The sequence below is a fragment of the Mustelus asterias genome, chromosome 9 (genome assembly GCF_964213995.1).
Source record: "Mustelus asterias chromosome 9, sMusAst1.hap1.1, whole genome shotgun sequence".
In the NCBI taxonomy this organism is placed as follows: domain Eukaryota; kingdom Metazoa; phylum Chordata; class Chondrichthyes; order Carcharhiniformes; family Triakidae; genus Mustelus; species Mustelus asterias.
The window spans coordinates 58230753-58251579 of record NC_135809.1 but is presented as its reverse complement, the minus strand read 5'-3'; the positions used below and the strand labels follow the sequence as shown (position 1 = coordinate 58251579).

At 47.5% G+C, this 20827-nt stretch overlaps 1 protein-coding gene across 1 annotated transcript in view; it reads left to right on the top strand.

The window, feature by feature from the left end:
• LOC144498708 (UPF0606 protein KIAA1549) overlaps positions 1-20827 on the top strand; it is a 273369-nt gene that overhangs the window by 238523 nt on the left and 14019 nt on the right. The window contains exons 17-18 of the mRNA XM_078220248.1: positions 1575-1627; positions 4973-5097. Of these exons, the coding sequence (XP_078076374.1) occupies positions 1575-1627; positions 4973-5097 (178 nt within the window). The remainder of the gene's footprint in view (positions 1-1574; positions 1628-4972; positions 5098-20827) is intronic.

The following is a 20827-nucleotide window of genomic DNA, read 5'->3' as shown; positions in this document are numbered from 1 at the left end:
GGCTACTTCAACAGCACCTCCCAAACGCACAATCTCTGCACTAGAAGGACAGAGCAGCAGACACATGGGAACACCACCACCTGAAAGTTCCCCCTTCAAGCTGCACACCATCCTGACTTGGAACGATATCGCCATTCCTTCACTGTCATTTGGATTAAAATCCTCGAACTCCATTCCTAACACCACTGTAGGTGTACCAACATCAGATGGACTGCAGTTGTTTCAGAAAGTAGCTCACCATCATCTTCTCGTGGGCAATTAGGGATGAGTAACAAATGCTGGCCTTGCCAGCAATGCTCACAGCCAATGAAAGAATAATATAAATATTGCAGTATGTAGATTTGAAATAGTTGAGATCCCATCACTGTTCCTTGCAGCACGCCAATTGTCACCGCCTGCCAACTTTAAAATGCTCAGTTTGCCTCTTCTATGCTCCCTATCTGTTTACCAGTTCTTCATCCATGCTAATATATTGCCCCCAGCTCTGTGAACTCTTACCTTGTGTATTGCCTTTTCTGGTGGCAGCTTTGCAAATGCCTCTTTTTGAAATCCAAGTAAAAAGTACAGGGTAGTTCCCCTTTAGCTACCCTATTGATTATGTTCTCAAAAGAATTTCAATAAATTTGTCAAACACTATTTTCCTTTTCATAAAACTATAATTACTTTGATCATACTGATTTCTAAGTGTATTGTTCAGGTTTCTGTAGTAAAAGATTGCAGAATTTTCTGATGACTGATGTCAGGCTAACTGGTCTGAAGTTCCCTGTTTTGTCTCTTCCTGCTTTCTTGTGTAGTGGCATTCCATTTACTAATTTCAATCCACTAAGACTGTCTTGGAATTGAGGGAAATTTGGAAAGTCAGAATAGTGTATCTATTATCTAGCTTTTTTTCTTAGAACCCTAGGGTGTTTTAATATCTCCTCACCAGGCTTTTTTGAGGTGCCAAAAACTCAACTTTGATAATAGATTGATGGAGGTAGAGGCTGCACTGTATTTATACTTCACTGTGGTAGGAGTCATATATCACAATAGATGTCTCTGGTTTTTTGCCAGGAACCTGTCCTCTTGTTCCAGTTTCCTGCATTTCACATTGATATCTGTTCAAATCAGTCAGTTGAACATCTAGTCTATAAAGTCATTTCTCTTGACGTTAAAAAAAATAGTTTCATAGCAAATAACCATTAAACACTGTGGATGGGATTTTATGGCCTCATTTGTCCTGAAACCGTAAAATCCTGCCGTTTGCCCGCACCAATTCCTGTGGTGGGCAGGACGATAAAATTCTGGCCTGTATGTCTGAATGATCATCACAGTTGCAGTGGGAGAAAATGGTGACAAACTGACCATAATATAAAATAGCCAAGGTATCAAACCATGGTACAGGGTGGGGTAGGAGATGAAAAGCATGCCAAATAGTTAAATTTTCTATGCCATTCTTTAGCTTGAGTCTGATGACTTCTCTTTGCTTCCCAACTGAGTTGCTGCCCAATTTACAAATTAAAGTTTGGAGGTTAGAAATGTATGAATGTTATTACATAATAAGTCCCAATCTCTCTCTCTCTTTGGTTCCTCAGAGATATGAAGAGAAAGGAATGAACCCACCTTCTGGAGCAGGACATCTACGCAAGTAAGAAATTAACAAATGGCAATTCAAACCTGGGGCAGACAACCCTGTATCCCAACATTAATTAAACCCAAATTAACTACATTTCTGCTGTCCAAAGGGAAAACTAATATTGTCATAAAATAAGTTGTTTTACTTCTCATACTTGTGACAATGAGTGGGTATGAAAGCTGAAATCTAGCTGATTGTAAGATACATCGTTGAGCAAGAGGTAGGAAACTAGTTTTGAGAGCAATGAGTTAACTAGTTATGAATCTGTCTTTTGGAATTTCATTTTTGTTAACAATTGGAAAATTGTCTCTTAACATGCTACGGCAGTCATCAAATAAGAAGAAATTACAAACAGAGGCTGAAAAATGACTTGGATCTGCCTTATTATATAAAGGGTTATGCATTCTGCAGTTTTGAAAATGCACAGCCCTCTCAGTTAGAATTGAAAACCCGGTCACAATAGGAATTGTTAAAAGCTTTGCACAGCTTTAGGGGAATGACCATGAATCTGTTTGAATCTTTTTTTTAAATTGCCAACCAAGAAAACCTTGCAAAGTGAACTGGTATAAAATCCTCATGAGCTGAGTCCAATTTTAATTGAATTTCTCCTCTGATCTTTGGAGTCAGCAAAACTTGCTGCTTGAGAGATAACATTTGGAAAGGATGGCTCTCTGTTGACTGTCTCATTAAATAGGGGAAGCAAACTGAAGATGAGGATTAATGCTGGGACCAATGCATCTTTTGATTTGATATATATATGTATAATATAATATGACTTGGATGTTGTAATACTGAGTAAAATTACAAAATTTGTTAATTATACCAAACTTGGAGATGTGGCAATTGACAGGACGTAGACTAGCAGAATGGGCAGGCAAGTGGCGGATTGAATTTAATACAAAGAAATGTGAGATGATGCATTTTATCAGAAGAGATAAGCAGAGTTAATATAGACTGGCACAATTCTAAAGGGTATGCAGGGTTATTTGAGCTACAAGATTCAGTTGGAGATGCTGGGTTGTTCTCGTTGGAACAAAGGAGATAGATAGAGGGCCATTTGTTCAAGATTATGATAGGTTTAGATAAGGAAGACAAATAAAAATTGTTCCCATTTGAGTGATCATACAAGAACGAGACAGCACAGATTTAAGCTTTTGGCAAGAGATGCTGGGATATGTGGGGAAGAACATTTTTACTCAGCAAGTGATAATGACCTGAAACCCACTGCCAAGGAGCATAGTGAAAGTGGAGATAATGAATGGTGTCTAAAGAAATCGAATGGACATTTGCAGGAAATAAACTTGCAGGGATTTGGGAATGGAACTGACTGGATTTCTCTACACGGAGTTGGCATGGACTCAATGGACTGTATGACAACTTCCTTGCCAATATAATTCTGTGACTCTATGAAAACCTTCCCAGATTATATCATGCTCATCCTTTTTCCCCAACGGTGTATCTTGGCAATCAACAGAATGAATGCACTCTGTGATCTAATATCATTCAAATAAGCTGGGCACCGCCTTCATCATCATCTTGTTTAGAACCTCTGAAATTCTGGAGCTAAGCTAAGAGCAGGGGAAAATTGAATTGTCAAGATGGAGCAAGGCAGTCTGACTGGAGCACCTGAAATGCTTGTAAACATCCTTCCTAAGTATTGGGTTCTTTCTGTTGAAGTGCATTCATTTGTTCAGACTTGAGTAACCACTGTTCTTGTTCCCACCTACTCTCATGTTGTTTTGCTGAGATTTCCTTAAACCTGGATCATGTTGTTGCCTGTTTCCCGGGGAGTGTTTCACTATAGTGCTTACATACAAATTTCAGGTGCTTATATACAAATTTCCCTCTGGATGACCCAATGTATTTAAAGTTGTGATAGAGGAGATTAGAAGAAGTGGCTGGACAGGTGTGTTTGCACTTCAGGCCATCAGTTAGATCTTGCCTTCTGACACTGCCTGCAAACAAATAGCCACAAATAATCAGTTAATATTTTTATCTGGAGGGCCAGAGTTTCTGCTTGGTAAGTAGATGGCTCTGCAACTGCAGTGAACTGATCCGTAATGCGGTGACTTATCAGTCATCATTGAAGTAATTTTGGTGGATGTTATAGCTGTGACCATATCACCTTAAAATAGCACCACCTACTTGCACTTTGGGTATTCTCCTCCTGTTGCACACTCCAGCAAAGATAGAAATCTATTAGGTATGCTGAGGTAATAATGTTTAGGACCTGATTGCAACACAGTTTAACTCCTCAATGAAGGTGCACACAATGCCTGAAGATCAGTAGGCCGTCCCCAACACCTAACATGTTTGCAATCTGTTCAACTTTAATGAACAGAGTACATTTTTTAACCCAGACACTATTTTCCATTCATTGCTTACATGCTTATTTACAGTCCTGTTATGCACAGTTGCCCTGATTGCAAGGCTCAGTGTGCAAGCAGTAGATTGATGACCAATTCATCCAAGGAGTTTAACACAGCATTAAGTGTGGTTCTCTCTTAGGCCCATGAAAAGAAATGATGCCCTAATGGAATTTTCCAAATGTGCTAAAAAGTTTATTTTTGTTCCGGGTTTACTGGCTCAGTGAGGTGAAGCCATAGTCAATAAAGAGAGTTATTTTTATTGATTCTTTACTGATTTCAACCTGCAAAGTACATAATAATGCTGATTCTGAACCTTTATCACCATATCTGAGCTAATTTCTTTAAATTTTGTTACTTCATGGAAAGAATGAGCAGTAAATAATGTAATGTCATAACTTTCAAACTTGTCTTTGTGAGAGATTCCTCAAAATGCTGACCCTCTCCCATGTATACCCATTGTAATGTCTGAAAATCAAGTGATAATGAGAGTCCCCAAATGCAGGAAAAAAGTCTAGACTACAAAAAATCTAGACTATAATACTGATGAACTGGGGAAGAATTTCCAACCGGGTTTTCCGAATGTCAATGGTAACTTGGTCAGAAGATCTCCAGAAACCTGCAAAGAAGTGGTGTAAAACTAATTTGAATGCCAATTTCACCTGCAATGCAGCAACCTGCACAGCATTTTCTTAAAATAATATTTATTAGCTGTAGCTTATTGCATGATTTATGAGCTATGCATCTGGGGTGTCCAATTTGTGCATCAGTGCAAGTGATTATTCAGCACTAAGTTTAAAATTATGAATGTTATTGGAACTCTAATTTTTACAGTGGATTCAAATGAAACGCTGGTTTTATACTAATGGTTTTGTTGGGACCATCTTTATACTACAGTTATGATGAATCCTTCAGTGTGGAATATTATTTTAAAAGTTCACTTGTAGCGTGGCTGAAACTATGTTTTTACTGATTCCTGTATTTGATCTAGCCATGGCACTGGATATATGCAGCCAGGAGATATGAGAAAGGAGCAATCCCAGCAGGAAGCAATATACTCAAACAGGCCTATGTATGCTGAGGAATTCCAGACAAGACCCTCAGGACACAATCCAGGTATGGGTGTACAATGGGTTGATGTCTTTTGAAGAAATTCCATCTCCGTCAATTGCAATATTCTGTTTCCAGAGTCCTTGGCTCTTCTTACAATTTATGTGCAAGTCACATTTATATAGGCTAGTTACTTGCAAATAATTCCTCCTCAAAGCATATGCATTTATTCACTTGCAAGCCTAGCACAATATTCGGTATTCAACTTTATCTCTCTCTCTTTCACTGCCCCCGCCCATCACGCAGACATGAGGGTAACACAAACCCCCAAGCACACATGAGCAGAACCCTGCAATAGGGTTGTAACCCCCTTCAGACCCCACTCCTTGGCAGTGCCAACCTGGAAGTGCCATGGGCATGAACCAGATTACACTGAGGTACAGGGTGCTAGGAGAATCACAAAGGGGGTTCTCCCCAACACTAAATGCGCTGTGGCCCCTTCCCTGTGATTCTCCAGCCCCAGCATGATTAGCACATGTATACATGGACTGGAGAATTACGGCCACTACCTAAAGATATTGTACTGCCTCAGGAACTTCACACTTTAGAGGATAGCATAGTGATTTACAATACTTGAGCAGTAACCAAGAAGCCTGGACCAGAACCATAGTAGTTGTGGAATTTAAATTTGATTAATTAAATGTGGAATAAAAAGCTAGAAGCAGTAGAAATGATGTAAAACTACTAGATTGTTGTAAAAGCCCACCTGGCTAATTAATGTAGCTTAGGGAATGAAATCTACTGTTATCAGGTCTAGCCTATAGATAGTCCAGACCTGCAACAATGTGGATGACTCTTAAACTGCCCTCTGAAATGGCCTAACAAATCATTTGATTGTATTAAACTAATACAAAAATATCTCAGAAAAAAATGGCTGGACCATTGGGAATCAACCCAGCTACCAGGTGTGACAAAAGCACAACTGGTCCAGTCAATCCTGCAAAGTTGTCCTCACTGACATTTGATTCCCTGTGCCAAAAATAGGTGAACGGTCCCAGACTAGTCAAGTAACAGGCTGACTGTCGTATTTTGAAAGCAATGTCTCAGACTCCTGACAGAACAGACCCACTAGACGTGGCACAAAGGTATAAAGTTGGGTGGGAGTGACCGAGGGTCACCCATGATCAAGTTAGAAACATGGGGAAGGAAACCCCTGCTTATTACTGCCTCCTCTGATGATAAATCTGTGCTTTTCCATGTTGAGCATTTCTTGAACAATGGAGGTGGGGGTCCTCAATTACCAAAAACAGCTCAACCGCACTATCCTAGGCTGAGTCCTGAAGGATATAGAACATAGAAAGCCACAGCACAAACAGGCCCTTCGGCCCACAAGTTGCGCTGATCATATCCCTACCTCTAGGCCTATCTATAGCCCTCAATCCCATTAAATCCCATGTACTCATCCAGAAGTCTCTTAAAAGACCCCAACGAGTTTGCCTCCACCACCACCGACGTCAGCCGATTCCACTCACCCACCACCCTCTGAGTGAAAAACTTACCCCTGACATCTCCTCTGTACCTACCCCCCAGCACCTTAAACCTGTGTCCTCTCGTAGCAACATTTCAGCCCTTGGAAATAGCCTCTGAGAGTCTACCCTATCCAGACCTCTCAACATCTTGTAAACCTCTATCAGGTCACCTCTCATCCTTCGTCTCTCCAGGGAGAAGAGACCAAGCTCCCTCAACCTATCCTCATAAGGCATGCCCCCCAATCCAGGCAACATCCTTGTAAATCTCCTCTGCACCCTTTCAATGGCTTCAACATCTTTCCTGTAATGAGGTGACCAGAACTGCGCGCAGTACTCCAAGTGGGGTCTAACCAGGGTCCTATAAAGCTGCAGCATTATCTCCCGACTCCTAAACTCAATCCCTCGATTAATGAAGGCCAGTACGCCTTCTTGACCGCATCCTCCACCTGCGAGGCCGATTTAAGAGTCCTATGGACCCGGACCCCAAGGTCCTTCTGATCCTCTACACTGCTAAGAATGGTACCCTTCATATTATACTGCTGCTTCATCCCATTGGATCTGCCAAAATGGATCACTACACACTTATCCGGGTTGAAGTCCATCTGCCACTTCTCCGCCCAGTCTTGCATTCTATCTATGTCTCGCTGCAACTTCTGACATCCCTCCAAACTATCCACAACACCACCTACCTTGGTGTCGTCAGCAAACTTACCAACCCATCCCTCCACTTCCTCATCCAGGTCATTTATGAAAATGACAAACAGCAAGGGTCCCAGAACAGATCCCTGGGGCACTCCACTGGTCACTGACCTCCATGCAGAGAAAGACCCCTCCACAGCCACTCTCTGCCTTCTGCAGGCAAGCCAGTTCTGGATCCACAAGGCAACAGCCCCTTGGATCCCATGCCCTCTCATTTTCTCAAGAAGTCTTGCATGGGGGACCTTATCGAACGCCTTGCTGAAGTCCATATAGACCACATCCACCGCTCTTCCTTCGTCAATGTGTTTGGTCACATTTTCAAAGAACTCAACCAGGCTCGTAAGGCACGACCTGCCCTTGACAAAGCCGTGCTGACTACTTTTGATCATACTAATCTTCTCTAGATGATCATAAATCCTGTCTCTCAGGATCCTCTCCACCAACTTACCAACCACTGAGGTTAGACTCACCGGTCGGTAATTTCCCGGGCTGTCCCTGTTCCCTTTCTTGAATATAGGGACCACATCTGCAATCCTCCGGAACCTCTCCCGTCTCCATCGACGATGCAAAGATCATCGCCAAAGGCTCCGCAATCTCCTCCCTCGCCTCCCACAGTAACCTGGGGTACATCCCATCCGGTCCCGGCGACTTACCAACCTTGATGCCATTCAATAGTTCCAACACATCCTCTTTCTTTATGTCCACATGCTCGATCCTTTCTGTCCACCGCAAACCAGCAGTACAACCACCCAGATCCCTTTCCACCGTGAATACCGAGGTAAAGTATTCATTAAGCACCTCCGCCATTTCTGGCCTGCAGAAAGTGGTGAGAGAGCCAACTAAAGGAAAAAACCTACTGAACCTCATCCTTTCCAAACCATAGATTACATGTAAGTATCTATAACTGTATTTGTAGGAGCAACCACCTTAAAATCTATGTAGAGATGAAGTCCTATATCTATACTGAGGTCACCCTTCCATTGTTGTATGGCACTACATCTGTGCTGAATGGGATAATTCAGAAAAGATTCAGCAGCTCAGAACTTGACATGCAGCAAAGATTATGGGTCTTGACAACATCCTGGTTATAGGGCTGAAGGTTTTGCTCCAAAACAAGCTGCACCTCGGACTAAGCTGTTTACTTGCAGCTGCAATGCTGGTATGTCCAACAAAGTGGGAAATTACCATATATCAATTGCCTTTAAAAATCAAGTGAGACAAATCCAATCTGACCAGTTACCTCCCCCATCAGTTTACCCTCTATCATCAGCAAATTGATGGGAAGTGTTGACGTCAATGTTATCAAGTAGCACCTATTCACCAATAAACTCGCTGATGCTCAGAATTCCACCAGACCTCATTATAGCCTTAACTCAGGCATGTACAAAAGAGCTGAAACATAAAAATAGCAAAGTCTCTTGCTACAACTTGGACATTGGAAAGACTGCATCTAGAGCATGGTATACAGTTTTGGTCTCCCCACTTAAGGAAGATAGCAGTTCAGAGAAGATTCACTAGATTCCTGGGATGAAGAGGTTGTCTTACGCACAAAGATTGAGCAAATTGGGCCTATGCTGGTTGGAGTTTAGAAGAATGAGAGGTGATCTTATTGAAATATATAAAATTCTGAGAGGGCTTAAGGGTAGACACTGAGAGGATGTTTCCTCTCAAGAGGATATCTAGAACCAGGGGTCACCACTTAAAAATAAGCAGTCTCCCATTTAAGACTAAAATGAGAAATTTCTGAGGATCGTTAGTCTTTGGAATTCTCGTCCCCAGTGTAGTGGAGTCATGGAGACGGGCTGGAAAGTGGAGTTCAGGCCTCAGTCAGCTCGGCCGTGACCTTATTTAATGGTGGCGCAGGCTCGATAGGTTGAATGGCCTACTCCTATTTTTTATGCTCTTATATAATAGTGATTTGAAATAATCACTGTATTTAAATGCACATTCTTAAAGGTGTAACTAATAAATTTGGAAACTCACTTGTCCTTGCGTCAAAAGTTCAAAGAGCGGATTGCCAGAGGTGTGTTTAAAAAAAAACCCTGTGTAAGCTGGGGCGATATACAGCATGAGAACAAGGAAGTATTCTGCAAAGTAGACTATACCAATACAAAATGGCTAGAATAGACTGCTAATTTTTCTAAACAAAATAACGTACACCTGTAATTATTCTTCAGGGTGTTACATGGTGTTGCTTTTGGCAGCCAGTTAGCCACAAAAAACAAGCAGGAGGCTAGGGAAACAATGCTTTTAGAACTACATTTCAACAAAATAAAGAGTAAACCTTGTTTTCTGTTGCGTCTTTATTTTCATTCACCACCTTAAAAGGAACAACTGTTTTTTTAAAAAACGAACCTGACAACCTCTGAAAAAAATACATGCACTTGCCTTTCATAAATAGCTTCTGTGTACAGCACGAGGCCCAAACATATTGAAGTGAACAAATTTGACGATTATAAAGAAATCTCATTCATCCTCTGTTATTGGAATGCAATGTATTGAAGCAACTTACTACTGAAAAATATGCATGATTGAGATATCTGCTCAAAATTTGCTGGGATCTCTTAACAGCAAGCAGCTGTACATTTCACGATGTTTAAATGAAACGCCTCCAGAATGGGCTCTGCTAGTAAATTTATTGGTTTATAATATAAATTTTTCTTCAAGTTTATTTTCCTTCTCAACCATGACTACAAAGTTCAGTTTCAAATTTAAAGTGGAAAATTGGTTTTAATCTTGATTGTCTGCCGTTTGAAAAGTGACTGACAACAAAACTAATGCTGCAGAATTTCAGTAGGAGTATCTTCAGAATTATAAATCCATGAATTGTATAAATCCATGTCAGAGTACAGTCATTTCGGTTCTCTTTAGATGGCAGGGTGTAATAAGAGTAGTGTTGCATGGATCCATGCTTGGGTCTCATCTATTTACTGTCTAAATCAATGAGGGGATCAAGTGTAATATTTTCAATTTTGCTGACAATGCAAAACCAGGTGGTAAACAATAGGGAGGATGCAGAGAAGCTGCAAATAGATATGAACAGCTTAATTAATTGGGCATGGAACTGTCACATGGAGTAAAAACAAAGTATTAAAAATACTCAGCAGGTTAGGCAGTATCTATGGAGAGAAACAGATTTAAAATTTCAATATGACTTCTTTAGAACTGAAAGAAGGTAGAGATGTGATGTGTTTTATGCCATTGAAAGAAGGAAGGGAAAGAACAAAAGGGAAGGTCTGGTATAAGGTATAGGAAAGAGAGATTAAATGACAAAGATGTCAGGCAAGAAAAGACAAAGGGTGTGATAGAATCAGAAAATGTTGGATAAACTCAGGCGGTCTGACAGCATCTGTGGAGAGAAGCACAGTTAGCGTTTTGAGTCCAAATGACCCTTCTACTCTTCCGTAAAAGGGCCATTTGGACTTGAAACATTAACTTCATAAGAGTCTAAGTCTTGTTACAGTTATACTGAACTTTGGTAAGGCCCAGCTGGAGTACTATAAAGAATTTTGATCTCCTTTTCAAAGGCACATATTTTTGCCTTTAGAAGGGGAGTAATGAGGATGTACTAAATTGGAATGAGAGGAGAGATTGAATAAAATGGGCCGATATTGCCTGTAATTTAGAAGAACAAGAGGCGATTTCATTGAATCTTGAAATTATTTGAAAGTGCAGATGCTAAAAGTTTGTTTCCCCTGGCTCAGAAGCCCAAAAGTAGGGATTGTAGTATGAGGGTTAGTGGTTAGTCATTTTAGGACTGAGTGAGTAGAAATTTCTTCAGAGTTTTAAATCTTTGTAATTCTCTACCTTTAGTGCTGTGGACGCTCATTTACTCGATATATTCAAAGCTGATATTGTTAGAAGGAATCAGGAGATCTGGGGATAGAATGAGACAGTAGATTTTATACCCCTCATGACTTTGAACATCAAATTGGGACACCAGAATTGGATACCATACTCCATTTGGAGGCCAAACTAATAATTAAAGTTTGTAATAACATACTTGTTTTTGTACTCATTGGTCCAAATCTTCCGGTCTCTGGATCACCAGACACTGGAAGATTCATTTCAAGGCCCTGTGGAAGTATTGATGCAAGATTTAAGTGGGAACTGCCTGGGAAGTTTAAACATGCAATGGCCTAATTCTCTGCAGTCTGGGACTCTCTGGCGCATATCTCTGACCTTGAGCTTAGGGCGGAGACTTGGGCCAGATACGTGGGATTTCCCTGAAAACTTATCCAGGAAATGTTAGACAGTTTAATACCTGACCTAACAACTGCATAACTCAACTGAGCATTATAATTGACCCCCTCAATCACCATCCCTGATCACCCAACTCAGCTACCTGCTGACCCTGAGTACAGTCCCTGAACAGACCCGACAATCCTCCAACCACATGACTAATCCTCAATGACACCACCCAATGACTACCACTAGGTGTGAAATCAATTAGTCCTGATACCCGAAAGCCCTCCCCTGCCTGCACTTTCCACCCCCAGAAACCAGTGTTGTACCTGTTAATTCTCAGATACTTTTGACCAGTTTGCTTACTCCAAGGTTTTACTCCAGTGCCCTTATTTGCAAGATGGACAAAGGACAAACACAAGTAAAGGTTCAACAAGTTTATTAATAATAACACTATAAACCCTTAAATTACCCACATAAAACAAAAGGATACCCCAGATTCAAGTATACTATCCGCAAGATGTTTTGGTTAAACTGTAGGCTCGATTCTCTGAGTCCCTCTGGTCCGTCGTCACGAAGGTGAGTCTCGATGGCAGCTTCTTCCTTCCTTCTCTGGTCAGTCTTCCAAATGGTCACGGTCACCTCCCTCGTCGAGTCTTCGCTGCTGGTTTGTCTGAAAATGTGTTCCTTTATCCCCCTGGCTGCTTGCCTTTCCAGAAACTTCTCTGGCTTCCGGCCAATGAGGTCCCAGGAGAGGGTTCCAATACCCAGTGGGTTTCTTGATGTTTGCCTGACAGGACAACAGGGTCCGCCCCCCCCCAGGCGTCCATCTCCATGTTGTTGCTTACATGTAGCTGCAGGAGTTTTCGGTGACACAAAGTCTGGCTCGATCTGGGCCTCTAACAATAGGCCGGTGCATTTCAATAAGGTGCAATGATCTCCTGCTAAGTATCAGTAGAATGCAATGACCTTTGATGGGTGGTTGATGGGTCAGGCCCAGACACATTCGTGTATTTGTACAATTGGCCTGCCTGAGGTTTGACTGTTTGATTTTAATATGCCCAATTCTTTAATTTAGGATATCCAATTTTATCAGCCTTAAAACTAGGCCCTGTTTATATCACCACACCAGAACCAACAACCTATCTGACCACCTCTCCCACCCAACTGTTCACTCACCCATTTATTAGCCCACAGTCATTCATTAAAAGACCCTGGAAGAACTTGTCCGACATTGTTAGACATAAATAGGGGACATGTCTTTTCCTTCCCCCAGACTACTATGCTCGCTGGTTATGACCACAAAACCCTGCACTGCCTATTTATGCTTCAGTTGGGATTGGAAGTTCCCAGAAGTAATGGTCAGGAAAAAACTTTGTGAGCAGGAAATGTGCCCAGCATTGCCACTGACTGGAAGTTCTAAACCTATACATTTATTTATCAAGCCCAGGATCCTGTATGCTTTTCTAATCACTTTCTCAACATGTCCTGTCATTTCAATGATTTGTTAATTTCATATTGTCTCTTCTCATTCTTGCTACCCACGTGTCACTTCACACTTCATTAAAATTTGATCTGCCATGTGACTGAAAATACCTCCAGCCTGTCTGTTTTCTAGAAGTCCATTACTGTCCTTCTCACAGATCACAATACTTCCAAGCTTTCTTTCATCTGCAAGTTTTGAAATTGTGCATTGTGCACTCAAGTCAAGGTCATTAATTTATATCAAAAGAAGCAGTGGTCCTAGTACCAATCCCTGGGGAACGCCATTCTCTACGTTCTTCTAATCCAACAAAGAGGTTCACCAGTGCTCTGTTTCCTGTCACTCTGGCAAATTCTTATTCATGCTGCCACTGTCCATTTTATTCCATCTTTGCTGGCCAACTTGTGATATAGCACTTTATCAAACGTCACTTGGAAGTGTACACCACAACAAATAGCATTATCCTCACCAACTCTACCTCATAACCTCTGTTATTGTCACAACATGATATTCCCAAGTGATCATCTGTGCCTGCACCTTATCAAACTTAATGACCACACTTTGTGCATTTAAATACATGCATTGTAAACCTAATTCAAACCTTATTACAGTCCCTCTTTGTTTGACCCCATTTAACGTGTTCCTGACTCTTATGCTGGAGCTGTCTGTCTCTCCCAATCCTTTCTGCAGCTTGTTTCTACTTTTTAATGCTAATCCTGGTTCCCAGCCTCCTACCAAGTTAGTTGAGCGTTCCCCAACACCACTATCAAATGGCTTCATGAGGGCATTGGTCTCAGTTCTGAGACACACGGCTCAGTGGTTAGCACTGCTACCTCACAGCACCAGGGAGCCAGGTTCAATTCTGGCCTCGGGTGACTGTGTGGAGTTTGCACATTCTCCCCATGCCCGCGTGGGATTCCTCCGGGTGCTCCAGTTTCCTCCCACAGTTCAAAGATGTGCCAGTTAAGTTGATTGATGTGGAGATATCTGGGGTGAGCACAGTAAGAAGTCTCACACCACCAGGTTAAAGTCCAACAGGTTTATTTGGAATCACGAGCTTTCGGAGTGCTGCTCCTTCATCAGGTGAGTGGAGTAGTAGGTTTCACAACCAGTTAGGTTGATTGACCATGCAAAATTGCCCCTTAGTGTCAGGGGATTAGCAGGGTAAATACGTGGGGTTATGGGATCGGACCTGGGTGGGATTGTTGTCAATGCAGCCTTGATGGGCTAAATGGCCGCATTCTGCACTGCAGGGATTCTATGATTCTATGCTGACTAGGACGTGGTACTGGAAATTACTACCTTGGAAGTCCTGCTTTCTAATCTCATTTCTAGTTAGCTTTAAGGATTTGTATGTAAAATAATTTCTTATAGTCTACTTTTGAGCATGGGCCCAGGTTATCAATCTTGTAGTTGGTATGCAGGGTAGAGGAACATTAGTTGTAAAGTCAGGGATCTTTCATGTAGGTTTGGGCTGAAGTAAATTGTGTGTTTTGAATCAAGAAAAAAATACTATCTAACAATTGTTACACTTGATCTGGAAATCGATGATGCTCCATTCCCAACCACAATCATCCCTTGATTACAGGATCTTATACTTACCAACATTGCCTTATTTTCTTCCATAATACATCTGTTGGGATGTTTACTATGTTAACTGCACTATATAAATTCAAGTTCTATTATTTTTCCTTTAAAGCAGTTCAATGTGTGAGAAGTGTTTGAAACACCTGAGAGACACCATTGGGTGCTGCACAACAAATCAAAGTCTTAACTTTTATTTGTGAATTTATCATTAATTTAATAGAAGATTAGATGAAGCCACCAAAAGTATGTCATCCATGTTCTGGGAAATAGCTTCAGAAGACTTGACCTTGTGAAGGTGACCTTATGTGTTTAATGGATTGAGTCTGAGCAATTTAAGTTTAGGATAAATATTTATAAGATAGGCGGGTGATATTATCAGTCCTTGAATCAGCAATAACAGGGCTCTGCTTGGAGTGTTTTTACTTGATTTTCAGTGAATGTAGAGTTTCATGGGAGGTTACAGCAAGGTCTCTCCTCCACATTCTTGAACTCTCAACCTTCTCTGCATTTTATTTGTATTCCTAGTTTCGTTAACCATTTAACTGCTTAGGTTTGCTGTAAGGTAGTGTTACTTTACTATTAAGTAAAAATTTACAGCCCAGAACCAGGCCATTTGGCCAACCAGTCCATGTCAGTGTTAATGCTCCACATGAGCCTTTACCTAATGTGTTTTACTTCACCCTTTCAACATGTGCTTCAATTTCTTTCTTCCACATGTGTTTATCTCACTTCCCTGAAATCGAGCTTGTTCAACCTTTCTGCATGGGGTTGGGGGGAACATTTGGATTTTTTTTTTCTCACTCAAGGGGCCGATGAGAAAGTTTTGGCATGGCGATAAACTGAATATAACTGAGTAAATGCAAAACAATGTCAGAACATGAATTTGATGAGTTTTTTAAAAAAGAGTAATTGATTAAAAATGTCCAGATGAGAGAGTCTTGGGTGTTCACTCTCACCCACTGAGTGGGTGTGTGAATATGTGTTGTGTTGAGGGTGAGCGAGAATCTTGAGACAGGGAGACAATTTCATTCATGTACCCATTCGGTGCCGCTGCCCCAAATATGCAAACGCACAATTTCCCCACAAGAACACATGTGCTGCCGTCTCCAGATGCAGACACTGCCCCATTACTGGAGTCCCTCCCCCCCCCCCAGGTGCATGTGCTCCCCTGTGCCCCCCCCCCCCCCCAGGGGCATGAGCCCCCCCCCCCAGGTGCACGTCTCCCCCCCCCCCCCCCCCCCCCCAGGATGCACGTGCCCTCCCTTCACCCCCCCCCCCAGGGGCACGAGCCCCCCCCCTTCTCACCCCCCCCCCCCCCGAGGTGCACGTGCCCACCCTTCCCCACCCCCCCCAGGTGCCCAGCCTTCCCCACCCCCCCCCCCCCCCCAGGTGCATGTCGTCCCCCCCCCCCCCCCCCCAGGTGCACGTGCCCCCCGTTGCCCCCAGGTGCATGTGCCCCCCGCTTTCTTCCCCCCTCCCCCCCAAGGTGCACGTGCCCCCCCCCCCAAGGTGCACGTGCCCCCGCCCCCACCCCCCCGATGCACGTGCCCCCCTTCCCCACCCACAGGTGCGCATGTCCCCCCATCCCCCCCTCCAGGTGCACATGCCCCCACTTCGCCCCACCCCCGATGCACGTGCTCCCCCTTCCCCAACCCCAGGCGCGCGTGCTCCCCCCGTCCCCCCCAGGTGCAGATGCCCCCCGTTTCTCCCCCCACCCCCCCCCCCCCGATGCACGTGCCCCCCCTTCCCCACCCCCAGGTGCACGTGCGCCCCCCGTTCCCCCCCCTCCAGGCGCGCGTGCACCCCCCCGTCCGTCCCCCCCCTAGGCGCGCGTGCTCCCCGTCCGTCCGTCCCCCCCCAGGCGCGCGTGCTCCCGTCCGTCCGTCCCCCCCAGGCGCGCATGCTCCCCCCCCCCCCCCCCCGTCTGTCCCCCACAGGCGCGCGTGCTCTCTTCCCCCCCACCCACCCCACAGGCGCGCGTGCTCCCCCTTTCCTCTGCCCCCCACCCGCCCCCCCCTGGCGCGTGTGCTCTTCTCCCCTCCCCCGGCACACGTGCCCCCCCTTCCTCTCCACCCCCACCCCCACCCCCCCCCCCACCCCCCCCGGTGCACGTGCATATACACACGCTATCTTCACTGACCCTTTCACAAAGATGTCCTTCCCGGTTAGCTGTGCCAAGGCCCTTTTCAGGCCTGTCTGAGGCCCCATGGAGCCCGCTGCAGAAAACGCCTCCTTGGATCTGCCATAAAAAGCTCTTCTGGGACTCACCTGAGCTCTATCTGGCCCGTCATATAAAGGCCCTCGTGGGGCCCGCCACAACGAGGGCAGTACCTCCACAAGCCGACTTGAGTTCTCTTGAGCTCCGATCAACCCCCTCCCCTCCCTCCGCCTCAGAGTAAATTAAAATGGAGACCACTTGATATCTCCAAGGTCCAGCTCTTCCACATCCAATCATTCCCATGCTGCAACAGATAATTATCAACACCCAAAAGCTTGAAGAAACCAGCTTGCTATTGGGTAACTGGGCTCACAGCATTTTTCAAAATTATCTGCATGAAGCTTCAACAACCGAGTCCAACAATGTGGCAAGCCGCATTAGAGTCTTGGGTGCCACATCTGTCCTGCGGGCTGGAGTTTGGACAAACCTGCCTTAAATGCTTCTATGCTGCTCTCATTAACCACTGCAGGTGGCAGTGAATTTTACTATCTCACCACCAAAGATAATAAGGAAAGTATTTATTGCACCTGAACAGAATGCTATCAGATTTTCAGCGGACCATTTTGGTAGCCTTGTCGTCATTTCAGTTCAGAACACATAGGCACATTTCTTACTGTTGCCGTTCAATTCAGTACATTACCGATAATTAAAATGCACATTTGGAGATTTCTCTTGCTGTGTTGGGAAAATGACAAACATCCAGTCTGGGGATATGGTCAGTACTCAAGTTATCACAGCATGACGCAAGATTGAAATTAAAAATAAAGCCTGCCCTTGGGCTACTCTCTCAGTATGCGCTGATTTCTTGATCACACTGTTGTTATGTATCACTCTTTCTCAGAGTAGTACTCGATCACTCTCTCCCGAGTCCCAGTCCATCCACAGTCTCTGCACCACCCAACCACCCCCTGGTTTCCACAGCCTCCAATCTCTTTCCCCACAATCCCATCTCTCTCTTTCCCTCCCCCTGTTACCCACTCTCTCTCCCTCCCCCTTGACCCCCTCTCTCTCCCTCCCCCTTGACCCCCTCTCTCTCCCGCCCCCTTGACCCCCTCTCTCTCCCTCCCCCTTGACCCCCTCTCTCTCCCTCCCCCTTGACCCCCTCTCTCTCCCTCCCCCTTGACCCCCTCTCTCTCCCTCCCCCTTGACCCCCTCTCTCTCCCTCCCCCTTGACCCCCTCTCTCTCCCTCCCCCTTGACCCCCTCTCTCTCTCCTCCCCCTTGACCCCCTCTCTCTCCCTCCCCCTTGACCCCCTCTCTCTCCCTCCCCCTTGACCCCCTCTCTCTCCCTCCCCCTTGACCCCCTCTCTCTCCCTCCCCCTTGACCCCCTCTCTCTCCCTCCCCCTTGACCCCCTCTCTCTCCCTCCCCCTTGACCCCCTCTCTCTCCCTCCCCCTTGACCCCCTCTCTCTCCCTCCCCCTTGACACCCTCTCTCTCCCTCCCCCTTGACCCCCTCCCTCTCCCTCCCCCTTGACCCCCTCCCTCTCCCTCCCCCTTGACCCCCTCTCTCTCCCTCCCCCTTGACCCCCTCTCTCTCCCTCCCCCTTGACCCCCTCTCTCTCCCTCCCCCTTGACCCCCTGTCTCTCCCTCCCCCTTGACACCCTCTCTCTCCCTCCCCCTTGACACCCTCTCTCTCCCTCCCCCTTGACACCCTCTCTCTCCCTCCCCCTTGACTCCCTCTCTCTCCCTCCCCCTTGACCCCCTCTCTCTCCCTCCCCCTTGACCCCCTCTCTTTCCCTCCCCCTTGACACCCTGTCTCTCCCTCCCCCTTGACACCCTGTCTCTCCATCCCCCTTGACACCCTCTCTCTCCCTCCCCCTTGTCACCCTCTCTCTCCCTCCCCCTTGACCCCCGCTCTCTCCCTCCCCCTTGACACCCTCTCTCTCCCTCCCCCTTGACTCCCTCTCTCTCCCTCCCCCTTGACCCCCTCTCTCTCCCTCCCCCTTGACCCCCTCTCTTTCCCTCCCCCTTGACACCCTGTCTCTCCATCCCCCTTGACACCCTCTCTCTCCCTCCCCCTTGACACCCTCTCTCTCTCCCTCCCCCTTGACCCCCGCTCTCTCCCTCCCCCTTGACCCCCGCTCTGTCCCTCCCCCTTGACCCCCGCTCTGTCCCTCCCCCTTGACCCCCGCTCTGTCCCTCCCCCTTGACCCCCGCTCTGTCCCTCCCCCTTGACCCCCGCTCTGTCCCTCCCCCTTGACCCCCGCTCTCTCCCTCCCCCTTGACCCCCGCTCTCTCCCTCCCCCTTGACCCCCGCTCTGTCCCTCCCCCTCACCCTTGACCCCCGCTCTCTCCCTCCCCCTTGACCCCCGCTCTCTCCCTCCCCCTTGACCCCCGCTCTCTCCCTCCCCCTTGACCCCCGCTCTCTCCCTCCCCCTTGACCCCCGCTCTCTCCCTCCCCCTTGACCCCCGCTCTTCCCCTCCCCCTTGACCCCCGCTCTTCCCCTCCCCCTTGACCCCCGCTCTTCCCCTCCCCCTTGACCCCCGCTCTTCCCCTCCCCCTTGACCCCCGCTCTTCCCCTCCCCCTTGACCCCCGCTCTTCCCCTCCCCCTTGACCCCCGCTCTTCCCCTCCCCCTTGACCCCCGCTCTTCCCCTCCCCCTTGACCCCCGCTCTTCCCCTCCCCCTTGACCCCCGCTCTCTCCCTCCCCCTTGACCCCCGCTCTCTCCCTCCCCCTTGACCCCCGCTCTCTCCCTCCCCCTTGACCCCCGCTCTCTCCCTCCCCCTTGACCCCCGCTCTCTCCCTCCCCCTTGACTCCCGCTCTCTCCCTCCCCCTTGACCCCCGCTCTCTCCCTCCCCCTTGTCCCCCGCTCTCTCCCTCCCCCTCCCCCTTGACCCCCGCTCTCTCCCTCCCCCTGACCCCCGCTCTCTCCCTCCCCTTGACCCCCGCTCTCTCCCTCCCCCTTGACCCCCGCTCTCTCCCTCCCCCTTGACCCCCGCTCTTTCCCTCCCCCTTGACCCCCGCTCTTTCCCTCCCCCTTGAACCCCGCTCTTCCCCTCCCCCTTGACCCCCGCTCTTCCCCTCCCCCTTGACCCCCGCTCTTCCCCTCCCCCTTGACCCCCGCTCTTTCCCTCCCCCTTGACCCCCGCTCTTTCCCTCCCCCTTGACCCCCGCTCTTTCCCTCCCCCTTGACCCCCGCTCTTTCCCTCCCCCTTGACCCCCGCTCTTTCCCTCCCCCTTGACCCCCGCTCTTTCCCTCCCCCTTGACCCCCGCTCTTTCCCTCCCCCTTGACCCCCGCTCTTTCCCTCCCCCTTGACCCCCGCTCTTTCCCTCCCCCTTGACCCCCGCTCTTTCCCTCCCCCTTGACCCCCGCTCTTTCCCTCCCCCTTGACCCCCGCTCTTTCCCTCCCCCTTGACCCCCGCTCTTTCCCTCCCCCTTGACCCCCGCTCTTTCCCTCCCCCTTGACCCCCGCTCTTTCCCTCCCCCTTGACCCCCGCTCTTTCCCTCCCCCTTGACCCCCGCTCTTTCCCTCCCCCTTGACCCCCGCTCTTTCCCTCCCCCTTGACCCCCGCTCTTTCCCTCCCCCTTGACCCCCGCTCTTTCCCTCCCCCTTGACCCCCGCTCTTTCCCTCCCCCTTGACCCCCGCTCTTTCCCTCCCCCTTGACCCCCGCTCTTTCCCTCCCCCTTGACCCCCGCTCTTTCCCTCCCCCTTGACCCCCGCTCTTTCCCTCCCCCTTGACCCCCGCTCTTTCCCTCCCCCTTGACCCCCGCTCTTTCCCTCCCCCTTGACCCCCGCTCTTTCCCTCCCCCTTGACCCCCGCTCTTTCCCTCCCCCTTGACCCCCGCTCTTTCCCTCCCCCTTGACCCCCGCTCTTTCCCTCCCCCTTGACCCCCGCTCTTTCCCTCCCCCTTGACCCCCGCTCTTTCCCTCCCCCTTGACCCCCGCTCTTTCCCTCCCCCTTGACCCCCGCTCTTTCCCTCCCCCTTGACCCCCGCTCTTTCCCTCCCCCTTGACCCCCGCTCTTTCCCTCCCCCTTGACCCCCGCTCTTTCCCTCCCCTTGACCCCCGCTCTTTCCCTCCCCCTTGACCCCCGCTCTTTCCCTCCCCCTTGACCCCCGCTCTTTCCCTCCCCCTTGACCCCCGCTCT